The sequence below is a fragment of the Lagopus leucura genome, unplaced genomic scaffold, assembly GCF_019238085.1.
Source record: "Lagopus leucura isolate 7727_CA_CO unplaced genomic scaffold, USGS_WTPT01 Super-Scaffold_73, whole genome shotgun sequence".
Lineage (NCBI taxonomy): Eukaryota > Metazoa > Chordata > Aves > Galliformes > Phasianidae > Lagopus > Lagopus leucura.
In genome coordinates, this window is record NW_024962252.1 from 20,891,411 (window position 1) to 20,918,015 (window position 26,605).

At 34.6% G+C, this 26,605-nt stretch overlaps 1 protein-coding gene across 5 annotated transcripts in view; it reads left to right on the top strand.

The window, feature by feature from the left end:
- The window catches only part of ADGRB3 (adhesion G protein-coupled receptor B3), a 449,865-nt gene that overhangs the window by 224,991 nt on the left and 198,269 nt on the right, over positions 1-26,605 (top strand). For all 5 annotated transcript variants that reach the window (XM_042894113.1, XM_042894107.1, XM_042894121.1 and 2 more), the window contains 2 exons: positions 2,334-2,402; positions 6,242-6,350. In XM_042894113.1, the coding sequence (XP_042750047.1) occupies positions 2,334-2,402; positions 6,242-6,350 (178 nt within the window). The remainder of the gene's footprint in view (positions 1-2,333; positions 2,403-6,241; positions 6,351-26,605) is intronic.

A 26,605-nucleotide genomic window follows, 5' to 3' on the forward strand; every position in this document is an offset into this window, starting at 1 on the left:
GAACAAATTGTAAACTTAGGTGAAATTCTGAAAACCAGTGTAAAATGTTCAAAAAAAAACCCAAACAGAATGAAGCATGCTTTTTGTACAAGAAATATATGAAGATGCTTATTTCTGACAATATAAAATGAAATCCTGATTGAATAACATCAGTCTCATATGTCCACATGTAGGGTATCTATGCCATACAGTACCACGCTCTGAAAATTATATTTTGTTTTAATTTTCACTTTTATTCTTATGTTTTTTCATACTTTTTAACCTACCATCAAAGTACATGACAAAAGTGGGAAAAATAAATGATCTTGCTCAAAATACTGAGGAAACTGCATATGGTGTTTTAATTCCATTCTACTTTCTTCACTAGATAAAGAGTAAAATTTTTAGGTCTTTTCTAACCCAAACCATTCTGTGATTCTGTGACAATTCTGTTTGTATTAACCACAAGGACTATAATATCAATCAAAGGTGAACAGGATTGCCCAATGCTTTTTTCCCCCAGCTTCCACCTCCCACACGCTTCCTAGGCAGAAGTACAAAAGTGGAGGTGACTTAAGGCTATCCATTCATTCCTCCTGGGGAGGAATTCTTCTGAAGCCATACAAAAGGATTCACGACAGTTTTATGCCTGCAGAAGGAGTCAAAGAGTTTGGACTGGAGTAGAGAACTGCATCCATTGTATTAAAAAAGAAAAAGATTGAAAGGCAGGAAATTAAATTAGAAAAACATTATTGTCCATTCCTGACAGTAACTGGCATTATCTTTAGATAAGCCTTGGCAAAAACTTAGAACTTCAAAACCTAGCTCTGTGTTGTCACAGCTTTTTCTATAATGGTCAGCTCAGCAATACGTAACTCTACTATGACAGGAAGGATCTTGATGCTATGAGGAGATCCAGTGTTTACTGCAGTAATATCATCAGATCACATCCATAATGCTTCCACAGTTTGGCCTTTAAGATGTCAATCATTTTAATAAACAGCAGTGTTGCTTCTTACAACATTAATATAATGAAAAAGAGTAGTCAAAGGAGGTGAAAGTTTTTTCACCCTATATTCCCCTGTCACATTTTTTTGGAGTGCATCTCATACATATTCATAATTAATGCAGCAAAGCCATTAAAACCCATATTTGTTTAATTCACAAAACACTGATATTGCTGACTGAAAAACCCTCATACATTGCCACCTCCACTGCTACTACAAGTATAACATTAAGTATAACACTAAGTTCAATATAGAACTTAAACAGAGATAAAAGTGATCTTAAGAAGCAAGACATTCTTGTCACCAGGCTCATAAACATCATTAATGGTTTATTATCAATGCAGTGTGTATCTTAAACTCACTATTGCTCATCTGTTGTTTTACTTGTGTCTTTTTTATATGCATCTATTAATTAATGGTAATTTTAATACTTTCTTGTAACTAACAATAAACATAAAATAGTGTGTCAAATTTTCAGAAGCTGCAAGGATCTTAATCATACAATTCTGCTAAGGTCAGTGGAAGATTCAGGTATCTTTTATGAAGGAACAGAAAAATTGTAATTGACAGGCTATAGCCAAATTTGTCAGTCTGCAAGAAAAATGAAACAGAGCTTAGAAGACCAGAGTCTGCACAAACCATTTGTTTTTAAGGATGAACAAAATGAAAATAAAATTGGGAAAGAACCAATAATAGCAGAAATAACAGTTTTGCACAAACACTTGGAAGAGAATGTTTTTTTAAATTGTGATTTATTGCTTTTATCTTTGCTTAATTACAACAAAATCAATAGGACAATCAGAAATAGAAAGTGATACTTTAAGGTCAAAGAAGAGGATTATTCTTTTTCTGTCAAAGCATAGAGGCAAAAAGTAAGATGCACCTGATCTCAGGCAGCATTTGGCAATGAAATCCAATTGTACCTGTAGTTTGTGGTCATTAAAGATCATTTTCTTGTTTCAAATAGAAAACAGTAACTTTGGGCCAATTATTTTCTTGGCATACTTTGTTTGAAAAATATGTAATAATCTATTTTCTGGAAGGAGAACAATTTAAAAACGAAACACCATCACATTTAGAAGTTGAGCAAGCTTAATATGGGTCTTATTTTATGTAAAGTGGTAGTGTGAAATATAATTATACAGCCAGAAATGAATAATTAACTGTAAAATATGTATATTTTTGTCAGTCTAATATTTTTTAATGTCATCTCTTTCTGTGACAGAAAATAGATTGCAGAAATGCATCTGTAACACAAAAAGGAAATCTTTCTCAATATTGACTTAAGGATACAATTATGTCATTGAAAGTAATTTTACTTTGTCTTGTATTTAATTCACTTTTCAGAACTTCTTTCAAATCATTAGTAACCTCTTAGATGAAGAAAATAAAGAGAAATGGGAAGATGCACAACAGGTAAGATGTGCCTTTTGTAACCCGTCAGTTTAAAAAATTGCAGGCAGGCTATATTATATTTATTGTATTTCTTAACTAGAAGCAGCATTTTACTTTAGTCAGTCAAGATAAAGAGTAACATATAATTTTTAAAACTGATGTAAAACATGCACCCTGTTGTAAGTAGAAGGAAATCCTAAATAAGACAATATTTTGGAAATAAGTGATGCTTTTCCAAAAGTTCCCATTGTCTACTTCCTCAGACTAAAATTATATTAAGAATGTAAGAAGCTTCTCTTGATGAAGAGATTTTCATTGCATTCAATGGGATTATTCATTATGTTTTGTCTTTTCTTGCTGTAATGAAGTCTATATGAAAGCCGAAAAGTATTTGTAAAGGCTAGCTACAATCATGCCTGTATTATATAAAACACATCAAAACTCATTCAAAGAATTCTTATGACACCACCAAAGTACTTACAGAAATTTAACAGTAGACCTTTTCTAAACTTGTATTTAAGAGATCAGATGTGATCCTTAGGAGAGACCAATTTTGGACTATGATAGATATTATGATACTTTTTGTAAAGTAGTGAAGTTTAGCATTAAGCTAGCTAAGCATTATAATTAAAAAAGGAATTTAAAATTCACTTTAAAAGTCATTTTTTTACATGGATTACAGTGTTTCTTACATGTTTATACTAAGAACACTGTTTATATTTATGAACATGACCATAGAACTATCAAACTTACTCTGACACAAGTAACAGTGAGAATGAGGATAAACAGGGACCTATATACAGATACAAACAATGGAGGCATTCAGAGTAGGTGGAAGTAATCATGTTTATAATGACTAAGAAAGAGAAGATCAAGATGTTTCTCTACTCATACAAACTTTGCTTTGGACAGAAAAGAAGGTAGAATTAGGTTAGATATAAAGAAAAAATCTTTTACAGTGAGAGTGGTGAGGCACTGGATCAGGTTGCCTACTGATGTAGTAGATTCCCCATCTCTGGAGACTTTCAAGGCCAGGCTGGATCACACCCTGGGCAACCTGCTTTCACTATGGTGTCCTTGTTCATTGCAGTGGGGTTGGACTCAACGGCCTTCAGAGGTCTCTTCCAACTCTTAGGATTCTATGGTTCTATAAGATGCTGCAGCTGATACATTGTAATTTAGTAAGGAATCAAAGTTTTCTTCTGTTTTTCTTGTACCTCTATGTAAGATCCAGATACAAGAATGGACAAGGTATCTCATTTTTAGTGTTGGTGGATGGAACCTCTTCAAATACCTAGAAGGTCATTGCAGCAAGAGTGGGGTTGGTCTCTTCTCACTTGTGACAGGTGACAGCATGAGGGGAAATGGCCTGAAGTTGCACCAGGGGAGGTTTAGTTTGAATATCAGGAAAAACTGGAATCCCTCCCTCCCTGAATGTGTTTAAAATCCAGTTGGATGTGGTACTTAGGAACATGATTTAGTGGTGGGTTGTTAGAGTTAGTATGGTTAGGTTGTGGTTGGACTCAATGATCTTTAAGGTCTTTTCCAACCTGAGCTATTCTATGATTCTAAAAGTTATGGTAAAATAGAACTGGATTTTAAAACAAAAGCAATGTTGTTTAAAATTTTATGGTCTGTTCAAATACTTGTTTAGTCAAAATCATAATAGCAAATATGCAAGTTGTAATGTACTGCCAGTGCAATCTATATCAGGCATCACTTACTCATTAAAAATAGTTGTTTGGTTTGTTTTATTTTGATTTATTTTGGATTTGTTTGTTCGTTTTTTCCTTTTTTTGTAATGCAACATTGTAAACAAAGTGGCAGTCTAGCCTACTTTTTTTTTTTTTTTTTTTTTTCCCCCATTATTTCCTTGAACTCCATAGTATATGTTAGCCTGGATCTTTTTGAGTGTTTTCTGCATTGTTTTCCTAGGGAAAAAAAAAAATAATAACCTTACTAATCTTATTCACTGTCAGTAAATTGCTGACTTGCTATAAAGTATACAGCTGCAGTGCATTGATTAGGCAGTGCTTCAGATATATCAAAACAAAGAGTACCTCTATTACACTGACTGTTCAACAGTTTGTGCTGAACTATTATAACTATTATAATGCCTTGTGAAAGAACTAGAAATAATGTATCTTCTCAAAGTTCAGTCTTCATACATAATCTGTGAGTGTGTGTGCTATGAATAAGGTGGATGCAAAAAAAAAAAAAAAAAAAAAAAAGATGAGTTAGTTAGGCTAACACACTGTCTCATCATTTGGAATCTCACTGCCTCATCATTTGAAAAATGGAAGACTCCTTCACTTGAAGCAGCATTTGCAATGTTAGGATCATAAATGCCACCATACATTTTTCACAAAAATTATATTGCTGCCCTACCTTTTGTAAAAATATCTATGCAGGAAACAATCCACATTGAATAAACCAGTATCCTGAACCACATAGCTACAGATCTTGACAGATAAAGCGAGATGAAGATGGAGTATATCATACTCAAATTTATAGTCAGCCTAGGCATTTTTTTGGAATCTGTCCTCCTAGTAGTAGAAAAAGTGATTTGAATGTTGCTCATAACTGAAATTTGGAGAATTCACTAATAGAAAGGAAAAAAGCTATGTGAGCAGGTGATCCATTCTTTTTTCCATTGGGAAAAAAAAAAAAAAAAAAAAAAAAAAAACCTGTACTACTAAAAATTATCCTGTTCATGACAAAGATCATAACCACCAAAAATTAATTTTATGCATGTGATATCAGCAGCATTTTTTTGGTATTTAATAACTGTTTTAATTATATGTTATTGTTGAATATAGGCATTTTTAATTATTTTGTAATCGTTATAGCTTTGAAAATATATATTTTTTAAATGTCCTTACCACTTTAAAAGTCATGGTGATAAGCTACTTTCACAATGCAAATACAACATATTGTAGAGTCATGAAGGTGTTTAGGACATTAGATTATATAGCATGCGGGCTGAAAGAGCTGCCATTTTGCTTGGAAAAAGTGGGAATCCTGCCAGTTTTATAGATTCATGGTGAAGGGAGTAAAAAAGCCTGAGACAGACTCTTCTCAGTGATAGATACCAGTCACAGTCCAAAGAGCAACCAACACAAATTAAAATACAGCAAATTTCATTTAAATATAAGATAGACCCTTTCACTGTATGAATGACTGCAATTGAATGCAGTTGCACAGATGGACTCTGAGTTCTCCATCCTTAGAGATGGAGCTGCAGCTCAACATTATCCTGGCACCTGCTGGAGCTGATCCTTCTCTGAGTAGACAGTTGAACTAGATGATCTCTGGAGGCCCTTTCCAACCTCAGCTAATCAATGATCCAGCTATTCCACATCAGCAAAACAACTGTATTACTAGTAATAAATTATGTTACTTAAATAATGACTAAAGCATCAAATGGTTATCATGGTGCAGAAGCCAGGGTAAGATTCATCTGTTCATTATACAATTTTTGAAGCTATTGAAGACATCTTCCAGGGGAAGGGAAAAAACGCATGCATTACAATTATTCTAGGACATGAAATACCTTAGCCTATATTGAGAGTAATGTTCAGTAAAGCACTGTTTGTTTGTTTGTTGTATAAGTGCAATGACTTACAGCAAACATTGCACAGATTGTGTAGCTTTATAGGAAGTAGTGTTTGTTCAGCTGAGGATCTAATGTCAAATGTGGTTGCTGTACAATCATGCAGAATGTTATGTATTTAAAAATGGCAAGAGAATTCAACTGTTACATCTCACATTCCATTGGATTGTATTAAGATTTTATTTGAATTTGCTGCCATAAGGATTTTGATATTGTAGTTACAGAGTATCTGATCTTCCTTTGTTAGATCTATCCAGGCTCAGTGGAGTTAATGCAGGTGATTGAAGATTTTATACACATTGTTGGAATGGGAATGATGGACTTTCAGAATTCATACCTAATGACTGGAAATGTAGGTAAGAAATAGGAATTTCTTCTATGATATTTATGACCTATTGAAAATCAGAAATTCCAAGTATGTACTTTAGAGTTGCTGTTTCTATTACAATACAAATTGGACTCTGTCTCCTCCTTGAGGTTATCTCTGATGCTTGGTTATATGCTTTCTGATTTAATACAGTTGGTACACTGTACACATCACTTATCTTTATAATTCTATCTCAAAATATGAGAGAAATATTTTAGGTGAAATAAAATTCAAAAAATTATCATAGAAAAGCTATGAACCATAGCTATATGCTGTAGCCTTCCCAGAATAAACAGTGACTCAAATGGTACTTAGAAATTCCTGCTAATTGAGACAATAATTAAATACTTAATGGCTTGAGACATATTAATTTTTTAGACATTATCTATTAATGTTGTACTCTCCAATGTCTTTGCACATGTTCTAGTGTGAAAATAATCAACATGGACAGAGAAGCAATAATTAAAGATAAAAACAAAATGCATTATTTCTCAAAATAAGTAAGCCTTTAGTTTCTTATGCCAGGTTTTCTTTGTGTGGTGGTTTTAGAATTTTGTTTTCAGCTCTGTAGTTGCCGGGCAACGTAATTAAATAATAGCAAATACGAAGATTCTTAGCAAATGAATTACACTCAATGGTTGCCATAAATGCTCCTGAAATCTCTCTGCATTCTGTTAAAAAAAATCAACCAAAAATGAGTTTGAATAGCTTTTTTTTAAGTATTTCTTGTTTGCTCAGTATCTTCATCACTGAATTAACATTCTAGACCTGCAATTTTCTGATACTAGGAAAATGTTAGGTGGTCAGGTAGTCATATCATAGAATCACAGAACTGTAGAGTCAAAATATCATAGAATGTCTTAAGTTGGAAGGGACCTTAAAGATCATCTAAGTCTAAATCCCCTTCTTTGAATCACCCACTAGATCAGGTTTGCCAGGGTCCCATCCAACCTGTCTTTCAACAGCTCCAGCAATGGGGTATTCACAACTTCTCTGGGCATCCTCTTCCAGTACCAAACCACTCTCTCAGTGGAACATTTCCTCCTAATATATAATCTAAATCTCTCCTCTTTTAGTTTAAAACTTTCCCTCCTTGTTCTATCACTATCTGTCTGTATAAATATATGATTTTCCTCCTGTTTATAAGCTACCTTTAAGTACTGGGAGGCCACAATGAGGTCTCCTCAGAGACTCTTCCAAGCTAAATGAGCCCAGCTCCCTCAGTTTGTCTTTGCAGGAGAAGTGCTCCAGGCCTCTGATCATCTTCACAACCTTCCTCAGGATCTATTCCAACAGCAGTATATCTTTCTTGTGTTGGGAGTCCCGGGCATGGACTCATCTCATTGTCTACATTGCTGATCAAGATGTTAAAGCATACTTGTCACTGGCCTCCACCTGGATATAAAGCAATTGACCGCAATCCTCTGGCTGCAATCCTCGAACCAATTCATTATCCACTGAATAGTCCACCCTTCAAACCCCTACCTCTCCAAGTTAGAGGCTGTGGTGTGGGGTTATGTCAAAGGCCTTGCACAGTTCCAGATAGATGACATCAGTTGCCCTTCCCTTGTCCACTGAAGCCATTACCTCATCAAAGAAGGACAGTGGATTGGTGAGGCACAATGTGCCCTTGGTGAAGCCATGTTGTCTGTCTCAGATCACCTCCTCAACTCACATGTGCCTTAGTATTTGTTCCCAAAGAATCAGTTCTATAATTTTCCCAGGTGTGAAGGTGAGGCTCACTGGTCTGCAGTTATATGGGTCTTCTTTTCTTCTTTCTTAAAAATGGGAGTGATGTTTCCCTTCCTCTGTCTCTGGGGACTTCACCTGACAGACACAACTTTTCAAATATGATGGAGAGCAGTTTGGCATCCACATCAGTCAGCTCTTTCGGAACCTTGGCATGCATGTCATCCTGCTCCATAGACATACATATTCAGTTTCATGAGGCTTTCTATTTGTTCGTTTGTAATGACTATCTGATAGAAAAACTTCTGATCTCAGTATTTTCTTCCAGATTTTCAGTTATGATCTCCATGCATTAATATGCCAGTCAATTCTTCAGTGAATCAGAAGAAATATTCAGAAAATAAGGTCATTTAGAAATTGATTTGAAAAGAAAGAGGGAAACAGTTGGAATGTCCTTATCAAAAAACTAGCTTTCTGTACAATAATAAATATTTATGATTTTTGTCCAGTATATTTGGATTGACAGAACTGTAAGCACCAATACAGCCTTATTTTGGAGAGATGTCAAAGAACTCACAAAAAAACCTAGAAAACCTCTGTCAATCTTAAAATGCTTAAAACTTTTCAGTAGGCAATGTGGGAAGCATTTGCTTATACCAAGTGGTTTATTATTGCCATTGTTTACTGTTTGCAATGTAGTGTCACTTAAAGATTCTTCCAATTGTCAGTCCCTCATTATGCTAGACTCTGCACATATTTATAAAGAAAAGAAAGTAACTATCTTAAAACACTTATTCCATAGCATTTTTATGACAAAATAGAAAGATGAGTCTATTTAAAGAGCACTGTCTGTTCTACTTGGTATGACTTACTGCTTTCTGATCTGATCTGTCCTTAGAAAAATGTGGAAAAGTACACACTGAAAATGTTTAATAAGATGCATTCAAATAATCTCTATCTCTACATATCCATGATTTCACATGTGGAACAGCAACAACTTTCCAATTGAATTAGAAACCATGCCGTGCACTGGCTAGTCTATATAACTACTTAATCTTCATAGTTTTTCTTTTGATTATTTTTGCTCTTCTCACATCTCAGATATTTTTAGGCATTTAGGAGTACATCTGCTGTTAGCTACATAATTCTTTATCTTCTTTTGATGAAAGATAAAGAGAAGTAAAATGGATTTATAGGCTTATTCTGACTGCCTAGATCTTCATTCTTGAAGTGTGTTTATCCAGTCCTCCACTTTACTCCTTGCTCAGTTCTTTGAAAAAGGACAGGATAATTACTGTGCAACTCATTGACCAAAATGCTTGAACTCAGGTGAAACAGTGAGATGGGAACTGAAAGTTGTTAGCAGTAAGGTATGTATCTGGAATGATTGAGTTTTTCTGTAGTTATCCTAAGGAGGTCTGTGTGACTCTATCTGGCTGACTGTAGCAAGAACTTAGGGAACGTTTATGTTGATCTCAGCTGAGACAAGATCTATACAGTTGCTGTTGTTCTGCCTTAGCCTTAATTCTGTAGTACCAAAAAGTGTTTAAAATATGTGAATTCTTGTTTTCAATTTGTAATAACAATCTTGTCATTTAAATAAGCAAGTATATTCCACACAGTCCTATTTTATTATGTTTGTCTTTAATCAGAACTATCCAACAGTTATTCTGTGGTTGTTTACCATATTTACCAAAATACTCCTTCAGCATCTTCAGATAATTTAAATGCCTTTTACCAGATTTCATTATAGTATTACCTTGCAGTTCATATATATATGAAAAGAAGGTTCTAATTCTAAGGATTAACTATTACTTCTAGTCAGAAAAAAAAAAAAAAAAGCAAAAAAAAAAAAAGTGACCATCCAGTTCTGTAGCAGTTTTCACAGGATTGTGGAGTTTTGTTTTTGTTCTACTGATACCATTTTACATGTTTGTTTCTAATTGAATGGCACTGTAATGGTCCATATGTAATCTGAGCACCTAATTGTGTTTGACAGATACGCTAATCTCCTGACACCATCCAGATGGAGTGCTTTTCTTTCTTTCAAGACACATAAACTTGTGGCTTAAAAAGTTAACACACCATAGCCATGTTGCAGTGACTGTTCATTGTACATTCTCAGTCTTCATCTCTAGAGAAGTAATGAGTTACCTTAACTATGAGGGCTGCTCCAAAAATAATGCCTCCTATTGTATTACTTTGGCCCACAACGTTGGAAGCGGACGCTGGTGGCACAGCAGTAAAAATTAACTTTGTTGCCAATGTTCTGTTAAATTTTTCAGTGTGACAAGTGGCAGCAGAGGGACAATCTGACAAAATGGTGTCTGACAGGAAAGTGTGTATGAAGCAAAGGCATGTCATTACATTCTTCCATGTGGAAATTTGTTGACATTCATCAATGCCTGCTGAATGTTTATGGAAACCAAAAACTGGATGTGTTTGTATCTGTTCTAGTTTCCATGAAAATAAATAGGAGACATTGCTTTTGGAGCGACCTCTGTATATGTCAGGCAACACTGATTCACATTACTGTGCATCACCAAGTAGCTAAGAGGACTGTAAGGACAGCTACCATATTCCTATTAAACTTTTCAGCATGATGGATCTTATGTTCAATTTCTGGTTGCTTCCTAAATAAACCTCGGAGACTGATTCCAAATCTAGATGATACAATATCTCCACTTTGGGGTTGATTTAGGAAGCACAGCCAAATAGAATGCATTTCAGTGAAGCAAGGCCTGTTTCTTGTTAGCTCTTTTCTCAGGGATAGAGAAAATGCTAAGAAAAGCCTAACAAATTTAAAAGCAACAACTTACATTGATTGTGCATAGACAGTACAGATGGTGTTTATGTGTGTTCTCTCACTTCTATATTATGTTCCTTTAAGAAATGATTAAGTGAAAAAAAATCCTTTGACAGGAGGGGGGAGCCTCCTTCCTCCTCCTGCTTCTTCTCTTCATCCTCTTTCTTTTCCTGCTCAGGACCATCTGAGCAGGCACAGAAAAAAAGGTGTGAAAAACTTTTGCTACCACTCAGGTTCTGAATTAGCTGGAAGCGCAGAATCACCTGCAAAGATGCAACATTCAGAGAGAGAAAAAAACATTTTGTTACTGTATTGTGTTAATTGCTTTCAGTTTTCTCTTTTATAAATGTGGGTTTCTGATTTCAGTTTGAAGAATAAATCCTGCCTTAAACAGACTTTTTTTGGAGATCTAAATTCCTAAGCAGTTCTACTTTAGGGCTTTGGTGAATTTTGAGCCCCATCAAAGTAAGTCATTAAGTGATAAAAGATGACTGAAATGCTATTGTGAAATGTTCATTTTTAAATTAAAAACAAACAAACAAAAACAAACATGCTAGACTGCAAGATTGGAATGCCACAAGCAGAAGTGCCTTTAAAGGAATGGGGAATTGGAAGTATAGGACAGTATTAGGAGACACATATTTCTATGGTAGATTAGGATTCTTTTGGAAAGGAGACGTTTCCTCTTGTCAAATGAATTTCTTTGAGAGCAGTAGCTAAAAAGTGGTTAAAAGAGTCTCTCTTGACAAAAAAAAAAAAAAAAAAAAAAAAAAAACAACCAATTAAAAAAATCAATTTTTCAGCTCTTCAAAGATATTAATGAGAACAGAATATAGTCTTCAAGTGAATGTGGGTTGTCATGGATGCTACTTGGAAATGACAGAAAATAAACAGCATTTTCAGTGTGAGAAAGGCTACTTTTGTTGATGTTAGTTTAATGAATACTGATTTTTGATTAATCAGTAGTGTTCTAGAATATCCAGATATCACAAAGTTATTTAGCCTTGGAAAGAGCCACAAAGATGTGAAAATTGAAGGTCTCTGGAAAATATCCACTGGTAGATTAAATTTTGTGTTGACAGAGCATGTAAGGGACAGTAGTTCAAACCATATCTAAATCTATCTGAAGGAATTCAGTAAAATCCTGTGGTCATTCTTAGAGCTCAGAGGAAAAAAAAGAGTATGTTTTCATTTTCAGACCCTTTCACTTGAAACTCATTGGGATTCATTTTACTTAATTGAAGAATTAAAGTTCTTCAAAGTCACTTTAAACTATAGTCAGAACAGTCTACTGCTCAGGAGAGACATTCATACCATCTCAGGCACCCAATGTAAGGACATGAGATGCTTTCTATATCTTCATTCCACTAGCTATAGACAAACTTCTGACTAGCTTAGGACTGAATGATTCAGTGCATTTAAAGCAAAGAGAAGTGCTACTTTGTGAGTAAATAAAACCTGGGAATAATAGAAGTCCAGAGAAGCGTGATTTTAAAAAATTAAACAGCTTGAGAACTGGAATGATTAGAATAGATTTTTGGGAACAGATTGTTAAAAAGTACTAGATGTACACATCTAGTGAATGAAAAGGGAAACTAGACTGACATCTCTGTTTAATCTTTCTCACAGGAAAAAAAAAAAAAAAAAGAAGCAGAGACTTTAAATAATTAGCACATTTAATTCTGAATGATAATGAAATATAGCTTTTAGGAGGAATAGAATAAAAACAAATAAAACAAGTCAGTGTTTCACTGGAGAATGCAGTTGATTATAGTCTATTAGAAAAAAAATAAAGTTAAAAATTAATGCTCCCATGTAAAAATCAGTCTGTGACACTGGTACTCTGATGAGTAGTCTGATCCAGTATAGTGATTAACATATAATTTTTTATTCAGGATTTCAGATTGAGTCACTTATATAAGCTTTATGAATATTTGTAGAGGACAAAGTCTGATTCATGCCTTCATAGAGTCTTAAATACCATAAGTGATAAAATTATTTTAAAACAGCATCCATTGGCTTCTACCTGCAGAGTTCCTTGTTTACTCTGTAATTGTTCATTCCATATTCATATATGTGAAATTTATCCATAAATGTTTAATAATCTTGCAGGCTTTTGCAATGCATCTTAAAATTTTCCCATTATAGAGATAAATAGAAATGTAAGGAACTTTCAGAATACGTACCTAGCTGTACTAGTTACTCTATCTGTAACTTGCTAGTAATGGTACATCTGCCAAGCTCTGAGAATCCTAGAAAAAATGAGTGAGCTCTATTTCTGTCTGTTACTGTGGGTTCATTCACCCTTTCCTGAACGTAAAGGAAATAGGCTTTTAGGTCTTGTAGGTCTTGTACCTGCAGATATCTTCCAGAGAAGAATCTGGGGGTCCTGATGGATAAAAACCATGAGCCAGCAGTGTTCAAATGGTATCCTGGGCTCCATCAGAAGAGGGTGGCCAGCAGGGACAGGGAGGTGATTGTCCCCTTCTACTCTGCTCTTGTCAGGCCCCATCTGGAGTACTTTGTACGAGTCTGGAGCCCCCAGTACAAGAAAGATGGAGAGCTGTTGGAAAGGGTCCAGAGGAGAGCCACAGAGATTATCAGGGGACTGGAGCACCTCCCCTATGAAGACAGGCTGAGGGAGTTGGGCTTGTTCAGCCTGGAGAAGGCTGCACGGTGACCTAATTGGTACCTAAAGGGAGCCTACAAACAGGAGGGAATCAACTCTTTGAAAAGGTAGATAACAGCAGGACAAGGGGAAATGGTTTTAAGGGATGGAAGATTTAGGTTAGATGTCAGGCGAAGTTCTTTACTAGGAGACTGGTGAGGTGCTGGAACAGGCTGCCCAGAGAGGCTGTGGATGTTCTGTCCCTGGAGGTGTTCAAGGCCAGGTTGGATGGGGCCCTGGGCAGCCTGGTCTAGTCTTAAATGGGGAGGTTGGTGGCCCTGCCTGTGGCAAGGGGGTTGGAGATTCATGATCCTTGATGTCCCTTCCAACCCTGTGATTCTGTGAATCTGTTCTTACTCTCTTCTAAACCACTCCACATTATAAAGTTAATTTACTTATCAGAATGGAATCTGACCAGTCTCCTTATCTTATTTGTATTTCTATTACTGATGTGTATCTTCAAAGCAGCATTTGAGAACCTTAGATTTATATACCATAAATATTGTACTGGCTTTGGATATACCAAGAGTTTGAATTGCTCTTAATACTTGAAGCTCTTTTTCCAGTATGTTAAATATGAACGAAAAAGGCAAAAACATTTCTATTAATTTATACAGTGTTGTAAATAAAATGCTGGGTTTTTGTTTTTTGTTTTCTTTTTTTTTTTCAGTCAAGAAACAGCTATTTTAATAATTTACACATACACTTAATTTGTAATGAAATTACTCCCTGTTCTGGGTTTTGCAGTATTACAGCACAGTATTGTGAATTTTAAAGTGAAATTCTGCAATTTCAACATTTACTCCCAAAAGAAAGAAAACTGGACCTATCAGACTAATGAAAATGAAAATTCCAAAATATCTGTGGATCTCTCATCACATAAAATATTGGGACATTAATGGAAGAAGATGGTGATTATTATTTTCCATAGCAATTTAAGAAGAGTAGAATCAGCATTCATACGTAACCTTACTCAGGCACATTATAAAATCAAACCATAGACAGTATCAGAGAGTGAAAGAGTGCCCTGGAGATTAGTGGAAGTAAGTTTGTTTTTCTGAAGTAAAAGAAGGTATGTAACTTCTCAGGCTGCTGTATGTAAGAGAATGTGGCTAATGTGCATTCAGAACCAAATAAAATAAATCCTCAAAAGCCAGTAAAAACAGCAAAGCAATGACTATGACTTCCTATGGGATGTTATCCTTCCATTTCTACATTGTGAAAAAAGATTGTGAATGATTCTTGAAGAGTCCTGCCTGTTCACATTAGAAATCTACTACTTTTCAGGTTCAAAATTAAGTGTTCAGAGGTTATGCTTTGGTTATCATTAAATTCTAGTCTCACTGTGGGTAAGAGGTCTATCAAAAGATAAACCTTTGTCGTACCTTCTATGTTGTTCTGCAGATCTGGATTTCACCATGATGTAGGCAGGACAACTAAATCAGACTAGTATATTATATATAATATCAGAAGCTATTTCAGATCTCTGTCCTCCTATCCATTATTCTGCAATACACTATATTCTCAGGAAGCAAAAGTTAGGGAAAATTACGACTTTTAAAGGACTACTCTATGGATTGCATATTTATTATTGTTAAGAAGGTGAATAGGAAACATTCTGTGTGGTGTATCATATTTTATGTATAAAAATATCATTATAATCATCATAATCATAATATCATCATAATCATTAATATAACTGTTTTATTCAAGAACGTATTTTCACAAGGAAGAAGAGTTAATCTTGCGTGATTTGCAGTGAAATACTTTTCTGATAGTTACAAAATACAAGATCCCTTTAATTCTTGAAATATTTCAGTTTTCTTCAGATTTCTGCCTTGCTTTTGAAGAATTAGCTGAATACATGCCAACATAAGCAATATTTAATTAACAATCTTTTGTTATATTTAACTAAATATCTTTGCTATATGGTCTTCTGCCAGTTTTCACTGTCATGTTCTTCTCAAAATAGCCTGAGTGAGTTGGTGCCCACCATCTTTCCATTCTGTACTAGAAATCTCCTTTTAAGTCTGTGTCTATAAACATGATTTGAAAAGGACTAAATGCTTGAAAGCCATCCCACAGATGTCCATACTGTGTGGAATTCCTGGCGCCTACCCAAACAGTTTTCAGGCATGCCTCAGGGGGTGAAAGCCATTCCCAATAGACATAATTAATTCTTATTGCGCTATGGTTCATAGTTGGTGGTACTCTCTGTTCCTGCAGAGAGAGCCTGGTTGATGTAGCAGTAATTCTGACTCTTAAGTTCTGCCATCTATCCCCTGTTCTTCTCATTCATGATTTTCACTGTAAGTCCTCAGCTGGTTCACATGCAGTAGGAGCCCTGCCCCAAGCCGGTGTGCTCTCTGTTGATCCAGTGCTCATTTATGTGAAAAAGGCCATTTGTCACTTTTCTTTCTTAACTCCTTAAAAAATCTCTGTCTGCCAAGATTTATACACAGCCAGTGTCAGCCACATGTTTTCCCGTTCTTCATTTGCTCAAAGTATATGTAACAAGCTTCTGGTTACTAACAGCTACCAGAAGAGACAGATTTTTCAAAGAAAATAAAGAAAATAAAAAAACTGCAGAGGAAAGTCATGTGAAAATTTTGTCATTTCCTTATATACCTCTCATCCACATGTATTCATATAATTTCCTTTATAGCAGCCTTAGCAAATCCTTGATCAGATCAATATGTTGGCTTTTAGAAGATTCAAGCTTCATTCCCTGATTAAATGAAAAAACTTCATGCAGACTTTGAACTCCCAGCATCTGACTTAGTGCCTGAAGTTAATGATTAAGAGCTCATATTTCTTTTCTGATGTCAAATAAGCTTATTAAGTGACTCACATTACCCAAAAATGTAGCAATGGACAGGGCAAAGAGTAGATTTATTTTTTTTCCATGCTTTTCTAAATCTGTGAATTCAGTGATCCTGAGGAAATACAGCTCTCAGAGTTTCTTAAGAAAAAACATAATTAATATGGAGGAAATTTCTGTGACAATCTTTATCAAAGAAACTTCACAAACGTGGATAAAAAAGCTTACTTAACTCTGTGGCTGCATTTCAGTAAAAGACATAATTCAGTAGTTACTTTTGTGCATACAATTTATTAATTTGCCCTAAAGGTGAATCTCAATAAACTAGCCATTCAATATGTTAAAATGGCGGCTATAAGAAACGAGAATAATCTAATAGCGTTTCCCTTCTCTACCTTGTATTAAATATACACTGGAGCAATTGGAAACTGAAAAATGCTGACATCCAGGCTTGAATCTCATAAAAAAGTATGCCGGCAACAGAATTATCTTCAGCACACTTGTGTAAATAGCTTTTTACATCATGGAAATATATTTATTTTAGATTATGATGTTATTCCTAGATTTCTACCTCCTGTAAACTCCTCTCTGAATCATTCTGTTTATAGGCCCCTTTTTACTTGGATAATTGAAAACTGTTGTTTTCTGGATAAATCAGCTATTTTATGACAAACTTTTTTTTTTTAAGAAGTGCACTTCAGTGTTTCCTGAGAAATGATATATCTAAGTTTATTTAAAAAGGAGGGAAAGAATTTCTATCAAATGCTAGACAAATCAACATACTGTGATAATAAACTACATGATTTCGTCTGTCATTCCTGCAGATTGTAACACCAAATAATACAAATCCACTGCTTCCAAACTACATAGCTTGAGTAAATTGTAATGGAATTAAATAATGTAAGCATTTATCAGTTTTCATTTCAGTTTCATGAGAGTGATAGTGGATTTTTCATATCAGAGAAAAGTATTTTTATGCTAAATAATTATTTCGACAGTGAAATTACAACACACTGTTAAGATCAAACTTCAAAGCCATGCAAAATCATACAGATATAATTCTGATTAATTATAATTGTGCTTGTAGATTTTGGTTGTTTTTTTTTTTGTTGTTTTTTTGTTTTTTTTTTTTTATGTTTGTTTTTTAATATAGATAGTTGGACTTATGTATAGGGGCCTGCAGCTATCTCTGCTAATCTGTTAAGATCAAATTGGATAACAGTGACAGAGCTAACAGTAAGATCAGTAGAAAGGATCCCAAATCATCGAGCTAATAGGTTTGCTAAAATCAAGTATAGAGTCTGAAAGTAATTAAGTATCTTTTGCTTTATCATCTTGCGATTTCCGAACCCCTAAGATCATTCAATGGGTTTTGTTTTGTTATGCTTTCCTGTGATTTCAACTTTGAGTTTTAGAACCGTATTTGTTTCTCTGCCTCAAGGTAGAGACAGAAAATCTTTTGTAATGTTTACTTATGAAGTTTAAGATTTAAACTAGAGGTTTGATCTAGATCTAGAGATTTGCATAAATATAACTTTTTTTCCACCTTATAAAATTTTGGCAGGAACTCTGTAAAAGATCTCTTTTTTTCTTTCTTTTTCTCATAACTCACCTAAAAATGCATTTGTCATGGGAGGAAGATTTTGATATACTCAAAGTGTGCAGAACAGTTCTGTGGCCTTCCATATTTGAATGATTCTGCATAAGGAGCACAAATGCTTAAACTGCACTGCAATGATGCAAAATAGCTTGGTTTTGTTGTTTGGTTTTCTTTGTTTGCTTTAACTGACACCCTCCATATATATATGGAGGCAATGTAGTTGGCTACTAACAGCATTCCTTTGCCAATTTTTAAAAATGTAGTTTTGGAAATATTCTTCTAAAAAGATATTTGTTCTTTTGATATGAATTTAAGTTCAAAGCTTGAGCTGTTCAATTAGTGTTTGTATTTTTTTGGGGGGGGAAGGAGATATTTTTCCTAACCTACTGAGATTTATTGCACTTCTAGTATTATTTTAATTAATAGCAGTGTTAGCTATTTTTTTTTTTAATACATAGTTATTAAAATCTTATGGCCCCATTCCATTATTCAGTAGATAATTTTCTTAGACAGAGGTAGATTTCAAAATCATCTAAAGGAAAATAGTAAATTAGTAAAGTAACTTGTCCAGAAAAGCTTTCAAATGCTGCCTCTGGTCGTGTTGTAGAACATCATGGCTAGAATATGAGCTGATCTCAGAAACATGAGATCAAGAAATACGTGGGACCATATTCATATATGTAAAATAGTGCTGATTGGTGAAACATATTTCCTCCCTGTATTTGCACTAAAATCTCATTTTCAATAATGAAGTGGAATGAAAAAAGACCAGCCTGCCAAAGGGGAAGAAACTGTGGGACACTCATCAGGATGACTGGATTTTCAGCATTTGGCAATCATATAAGCTGCTGCATCTACATGTACAAGGCTACTGCCTCTGAGGGAAACATTTATCAAAAATATAGCAAATTTATCCCCTCTTTTTTAATATTTACCTCAAGAGGGTATGATATGTTCATAAAGATTAAAGAGAATGTCTCATTTTGCCTTTAGGTATCTTAGATTATTCATTGCAGAATGTTTTTAATGCTCATTTGGCTTTCAAAATTACATCACTATCTAGGCAATGTAAAATAATGGTCTCTATTCACAGTCAACAATCCACAAAGAGAAGTTAATTTCTGCAAAATGATTGTCATTTAACTTAGCCAGATTGATCTTATACCTGTTTCTTGGATGAATAGTTCCAATACTGAAAAAGATGGCTTGTGATTTTATGCTGCATTATCTATTTTACATTCCTGGTAGTATTTAGAAATCATTTACAGAAATAAAAATTATAGTTATCAAAAACTCTTGTAATCCAAAAATAATAGACTACACATAATAGAGTAGGAATTCACATATGGCACTAGTTCATCTCCTATGAGAGATATTTAACACGAGAGCTCAGAGGAGGTTCAAGTATTTATGTTTATGCTGTTTATCATTTTCTTAGATGAGTTAGTAGAGTGAATTTGCAGAATGTTTGATCTTTGCACAAACTTGAAGCTTTCATTTACGAGTTTTCTTTTAAAGCTTGGAGAATAAGGCAGCAAGTAAACATGCAGAGATTTGGTCATTATTCCTAAGAAGTTATTTGTAAGGGTATTTTATTTTCTTCATTAAAAAAAAAATAAATTTGTAAGTTATTTAACAGTATATTTGTTCATTTTCACAGATTTTTTTTTTCTTATTGATACACTCAGCTGCTGGATTCAGAATTTTAACTGCTGCCCAGCATCCTCTGTACTCACTTTGACCTGTTCCATCACCATTCATGGCAATGTTGAAAGTCTCTCCAGGCTATAATTTGGCATTAAATGGAATTGTTCAGCTTGCATTCTATTTTATATTAAGATTTCAGTTTTTTTCATGTGTTTCACCAGAACAAAGCCAAACCTTCAATTAATGCAATTATGTTACCTCCTAGGTCTGGTGGACAATTATCACACAATGGTTGACATGATAAGAGTTGCTAAATTGCCAAACCACCATTTTGCATCTTACACAATCAATGCATTTGATCCTCTAAGTGGTACAAACTACTAAAGTAGACTCAGTGTTTGTATAGATTTCTTAATCTTTCATGTTGAAAGAGTTTCACATAGTAGTACTAGTTAATTTTTTTGTAGATTTTTTTTTTTTTTCATTTACATCAAGTTTTGTATATGCCACTGTATATTGAGCACTGGACTAAAGAAGAAAATTATCCTGGTTTTGGAGGCTAAAGTTTTTTTCAGAGAATATAAGAGAAGCAAGGTCAAGTTCCTCTTCCAGTGAGATTTGTTTGTTCCCAACTGAATTTTATCAGAAAAAGAATTAAAACTGAAAGAAGGCACAATATAAAAATTCCACAAATGTAGACTAGATATGGCACGTCATCATTAAAAAGCCCAAGAAATTAGTTATTAAAACAAACTTGAAGCTTTTGCTTAAGGGTTTAGATCCCCCTCTTCTTCTGTTTCTTCTTCTATCTTGTGCTGCCACAGACATGCCACCATTGCAGGATCCCTCACTGCAGGGGCTAGCGATCTCTCCTTGCTCTACCTGCAATCTCTCCTCACTAGGACCATTGCACCTCAGACACCAATATGGGGGATGCTGCAAAATGACATTTATTGAAATTCAACAGTATCTTATATACCCTCTGAAGTCCACTTGTCAGAATCTTATTGGTGGGTATCAGTCCAGGCTGCTCAACACCAGTCCTACCATTGGCCCTTCACTGTTACATTGTTCCATGGTGGCCATCTCCAGGTGGTGTCCATCTTCTTGTTCCTTATCTTTGTCCTTCAGCTCCTTCTTCCTCTCTTAGTTTCTTCCTCAAGGCCAATGGATGCACTGTTCCAAGCACCTACCACAATGCTGAATAACTCCCATATGTGCTTATCACGAGACAGTCCAGCTGCCTGCACCGTGACAGCCCAAATCCCCAGTTAGTTGCCTAATAACAAACCCAACATTGTACACTTTTTCCAATTTTTTTGAATAATGCAATTATTAATGTGATAAACTAGTTCTTTCACTTAAGTATTTTTAATTCATTATGCTAAATTCTCATCACTTCCTGTTTTATTCTTTGTGGGAATGTTGGTGTATGGTCTGGGAAAAAAGTTCTTCTATGTCCAATTTATTTTTTTGCTCCAAGCAGTGAAACCACTATGTTGTCTTAGCACACGCACTGACAGTCTCATTTGTTGAATGATGACACTGAGCAAACAGTAATATTGTATATTTTAATTCAGTTTTCTGGTTCACATTTGGTTCATATTTTTGAGAACGTTTCATTACTATTCAAATGTCCCTTTGCAAAAAATAATCTATTTGTAGAACTCAAATGTTTAAATTATCAAGTATCATACAATAGCCATGGTTTATATGAGTATAGGCCCAGATTACATCCTCTGCACCTTCACTTGTGCAAAAAGTTATTGCTTACAAATATTATCAAAAAAATAATTATTCTTACGCTGACCAGTAAACTTTGTGCCTGTTTGGTTCAATTTAGATACTTTTTATGAATGTTTGCCAACAGAGTGTAGTTGGTTTGTTTTCCAATAAAACACTGTTTAGATGTTTTGGGATTAGGGACCCATTTAGTACACTGAAAATATTATTTTGGCAGTGGCACTGTAAAAGCTATACAGACTTGAGAGGGAAAAATAACTAAAGGAAAAAAAAAGGCAATTTTATTTCCAGCATTCTGTAAAATACTGGTTACTGAGCAATAATACTATAATCATACTATGATGGAAAAAAAGCAAAATAAAACGAGACCTCTTTTTTTTTTGTCCCGTTCTCCAGTGAATGGTTTATATTAGGAAAGCCACTTTAAATGTGGATTAAAATTCTTAAACAATCAAATAATATTGGACGATAATGTCTTTTTTTTCCTGGCCATATCCTAGATCAGAATGTGGAGATAGATACTGACAGCATTCTCAAATATGGCATAGCATTAACAGCAAAACTGGGCTCAAATGATTATTATTTGCTGCTAAACATCTCTACAAGACAATAAGTACAGAATGCTTTGGAACAAAATTGATTGTAAAGTAATAGCTTTGTTTGTGTGTATCTTCAGCCACCCTTTGTATTACTGCTTTGAACAGGTAATTAATGAAAGAAACTGGACTTCATGTTGTTGGGTAGTCCAGTAGAAACAGGACTAAATAAAAAATAAAAATTTCAGCCCTGCATCTTATTTCCACATCTCATACTCATGATATTGCTTTCCAAATGAATTCACCACTGTGTCTTCTCAAATAACATGAGCAAACAGTCTGGAGTAAATTCTTTTCATCTTTATATCATAGATGTAATTGTGTTTTCTGAAGCACTGTGTGTTGTAGAATGGAATGTTATCTGTTTAGAGTTTTCCAGGAAATAAGGCATGTTTAGCCAAAGCAATACAGTTTCAGTTTGAGGGACTCCTATTCTGGATATATATTTAATAAATATACTAGCACAACAAATTAAAGAAACAACAGTAGCTATGGAAAACAAAATTTGTTTTGGAATAACTAGCAAAAAATAGGTTCAGATAGGATTTAATGCTAAAGATATAGCAGAGTTATATCAGGTGTATGTGTTAGTAAAGGAGATGTTGCAGAGCCGTACATTCATCATTAGGGATTTGAATGCCGCAGGGGCATGCTGATGGCTCCATTTGACAGCATCTGTTGTGTCTCAGGAAAACAAGAAAAAATGTTTTCTTATTTATGGTAGTCTCTACAGATTATCTGTCCAATGTGGTAATTCCCTCTATCATGTAAAATCAAAGATGAAAGTATTGTAAGAGCATCTGAAATGTGGTTCTGAAATGAAACACTTTTTAAAAACTAGAATCTTCTGTAGGTAGAATGCTATGTTGTATCTTAAGTTAGATATTTTGACCAAAGGCTATGATTAACTTCAGCACTAGCTTGCATTTTACATACTCAGACACAGGTAAAGTTCAGTAAATCCATTATTCATAAAATGCAATTTAAGCTTATTACACAATATCTACATAAAATCAGATGAATTTTAAAACCATTAGGAGACTACTCAGACAGCACCCTTTTTCCCTCTCAACTGCACCAAAAACTTACAGGACGTACAAGGCATCTTAGTTCAGACAAAGTAAACAGTAATATTGTATAACTTAATTCTGTTTTCTGGTTCACATTTGGTTCACAGTTGGTTTTCATTCTTCAGTTAGCTGCTTGGGTCTTTTTGATTCCTTCTTCCACAAGTTCGATAAATTTGAAAAGCCTTTTCTTTCAAGAGTGAAGAAACAGGATTCTGGAGATGACTTGACCAGAAGAGCTGAGCACAATCTCCGCACACCATAGTGATTCATATAGCAACATTATAACAGCTTGTAATGACCAGGTTGTCATTCTTTATAGGCCCAATTTTCTAGTTAGAAGTTTTTTAAAGCATCTCCTCATTGCACGGTTGTTTTATTGAAATGACCATAATAACTCTGAGATATTTCTCCTGAGTTATTAAAGTTAATTTAGAATTCAACAGTGTGACCAAGTAAATCAACCTGGTCTAATTAGAATTACTTACTACTTATACTGAACAGTATCTCTATGTCCCACAGAGCTACTGAGTTTTCATTGTGCCATGCATGATGTAAAAAATCTAAATAAAGCATGTGTGCATTATCCCAATGATTGCATTTCATAGTGCCTCAGGACCACTTTTTGCAATCCCTTAAGCAAATCTTAATCTGTTTTATCTCTTCCATAGAGGATATTCAAGACTTGCCTCCAGAAAGCAAAGATCTAGTTATAAATTCCTGTGAGGAAGGTTAGAGCCATGGCTCTAACATTAAACTGAGACACAGAAGAGATGTCTTTCTTCACTAGTTTTATTTCAGATTTTCTGTACAATTCTGCCTAAGCCTTTCTTTAAGCCTTTCTTGAAGGCACTTGCTGGGTAGATGTTGTAGTACCTGTCTACCAGTTGCTGTGTTCAGGGAGAAGCAAGAGTGAGTTGATAGGTGAGGCAAGCCAGAAGACAGCAGGGAATGTACAGTGGCTTCAATGGCACAGGCTGCCTGAAAGCATGTAGATCTTCCAAATTCAAATGCTCCAAACATAAAGGATACTGTAAAGAACAGTGTTAGACTGACAATTTGCACTTGGACTTGGCTATGTTTGAAGAAAAAAAAAGCAACTGAAGATGTATTTTTAGGAATTAGTAGATATATTATTAGGATTACTTCTAGTAATCATAGGTACAGGCTTGAGCTTTGTATCTTACCTACTACTCTAATTTTCATATTTTTTTTTAATGGAGCTAAAGTATTTAAAAAAACAAAAACAAAAACCCATTGAGATGTTCTGTTCAGAATGCTTCTGTGAAAGCATATGGGGAGATTTGCACATGCCCAGTGAATTTTCTTTTCAAATAGATCTGTACAAATCTAAGCCCACATCTGTATCTTCATACTGCAATTTGGAGTCATTACCACAATTCCATTTGAGTCTAATTCTAGGTGAGTAAACCTGGGCATTTACTGCTCATGTCCTTGAAGACCTGATTGGTCCTTTATTTTTCTACACCTCAGCATATCCACATCTTGCAACTATGTTACATATTTCCTACAGTTTTTCTAGACTTTTGTTGCTTTTAAGTCTGTCTCAACATCTGTGCCATATTCATCATGACAAATATTCATCCACTGTACTTTTAATCAGAGAAAGACACCTTCATTATCCTCATTATTTGTATTCATTACTAGATTTGTTACGTAATCTTTATGATATTACCATGTCACGTGGGCAAATTATTCAAGTAAATGTGTATTTTTATTGGTGTTACTAGTATTCCTAATGAACCATATTCCCCCTTTCTTGGCCATTTCTTTCAATGATCCAAAGGAGTATGGTGCATTTTGTTTCTAGAGGACAAGTTTTAGATATTCAATAGTTATGTGTCTGTGTTACCGATCAGATTTGAAGATGTTCTTCTGTTGTCTCACACTCCTTAGTACATAGCTAGAAAAGAATTACAACACTATAGGAAGGGCTATTATGCACCTCTGATCTTGCCAAGCTGTAGCATATATTTTTAACCAAGAAAGGTGACTGAAGTTAACAGTTAAAGGGAGGAAATTAGAATCTGGATCCAAGCAACACAAAGTTATAAAATATTGAAGATAATGCTGTAGAAAAAGAGGGCCATCTGCAAACATTCTTCCATATATACTTTTTTGCTGGATGTGGTTTTAAGAAGGTTATACCTTTTAGGATTCAACAGACAGTTGCGTGGAATTAATTTACTAACATTCTATGCCAAAAGAATTTACAATTCTCTCAATTTCAATATGCTTATATTTGTATCTGAAAGTTCTTTATGATTTCATTTCATATGATAAAAAAGGCTATTCAGTTAATAAAAAAATTTAAAAAAGATCCATGTCCAATCTGTTACAAAAAGCTGTGATTATAGACAAGTATTGATTCACATGATTTTATTTAGTTTTCTTCTGTGTGGCTTTTATACATCAAGTCTAAATCCATCCACAAGAAATCACATCTCATATTACCTTTCAATATCCTGTGTAAGTTAGTTCACATCTTTCTATATCTCTGAATGGATTAGGGTTTGGTTGTCATTTCCCTAGAGGTTAGGCAGTGGCCATCCTTCCTTTGCTTCAATTTGCTGTTTCTGGGAAGCAGTCATTCTACCTCTGCTTTTCATCTCCCCAAGCAATGTAATATTGTGGGAATATTTTTGTCAATTCCCTTCTAATCACTTTTCATATCTACTGCCCCTACCCTCTAACTGATCTCTTGTCCTCTGTAATGTTGTCTCTGCCTACATTTGTAAGAGACCTTAGTGGATATCTAATCAGTAAACATGATAAATAAACATTTATATGATCTCCCTCCTTCTACTTCTCTTCCATCTCTCAAGCTTCATTACCCTTCCCTTCTTTTGAGCCCTCTTACTTTAACATTATCTTCAATCTCATTCTCTTTTTCCTTGTTATCAGCTAGAATCACCAGCAGTTACATTTTTTTCTTGTAACAGTGATTGAAAAATGCTTGGTTTCTACACCTTCCCTGCATACTCAATCTAAAATAATGCTTCAAATGGCATAGCCCCCTCACCACGTTTCTAATCTTTATGTCTGTAACACTAGAAGTCATCAACTTACATGTGATATCTTCTACATTAATCTCCATCTCCTGTCTGGCTTTGTGCTGACTCCTTCTTTACATTGCAAAGTGCCCTCTGACAAGCAGGAGTTGCTAAGGGAGACCTTAGTCTTAGTTACATGAATATAGAGTAATACTAAGGGAAATGAAAAATAATAAAACTTCTGGATACACGGACTACCTTGGATTCGACTATGGGTCTCTTTGGCTGTTCATGTCTTCATCTTCCTCAGAATTACTCATAGAACACAAAATTGCCTTCTAGTTAATGAAATACAGCTTTCTACCTTAAAACTTTACTCCAAATAACCAAATATTTCAGGAAGCATTCATTTTACCATAAGAATACAATTTCTTCTGACTACTCAAAGAAAAACTTTAAATTTTCGTTGAGTCTTGTGACTCAAATTTGCAAATTTCAACGTGCTTCTGTTCTCTGTAGCATGTTGGCCAGCTACAAATAGCCACATCTTAGTGCAAGCATTGACATTAAGTGAAGAGTAACAGTGATTATAC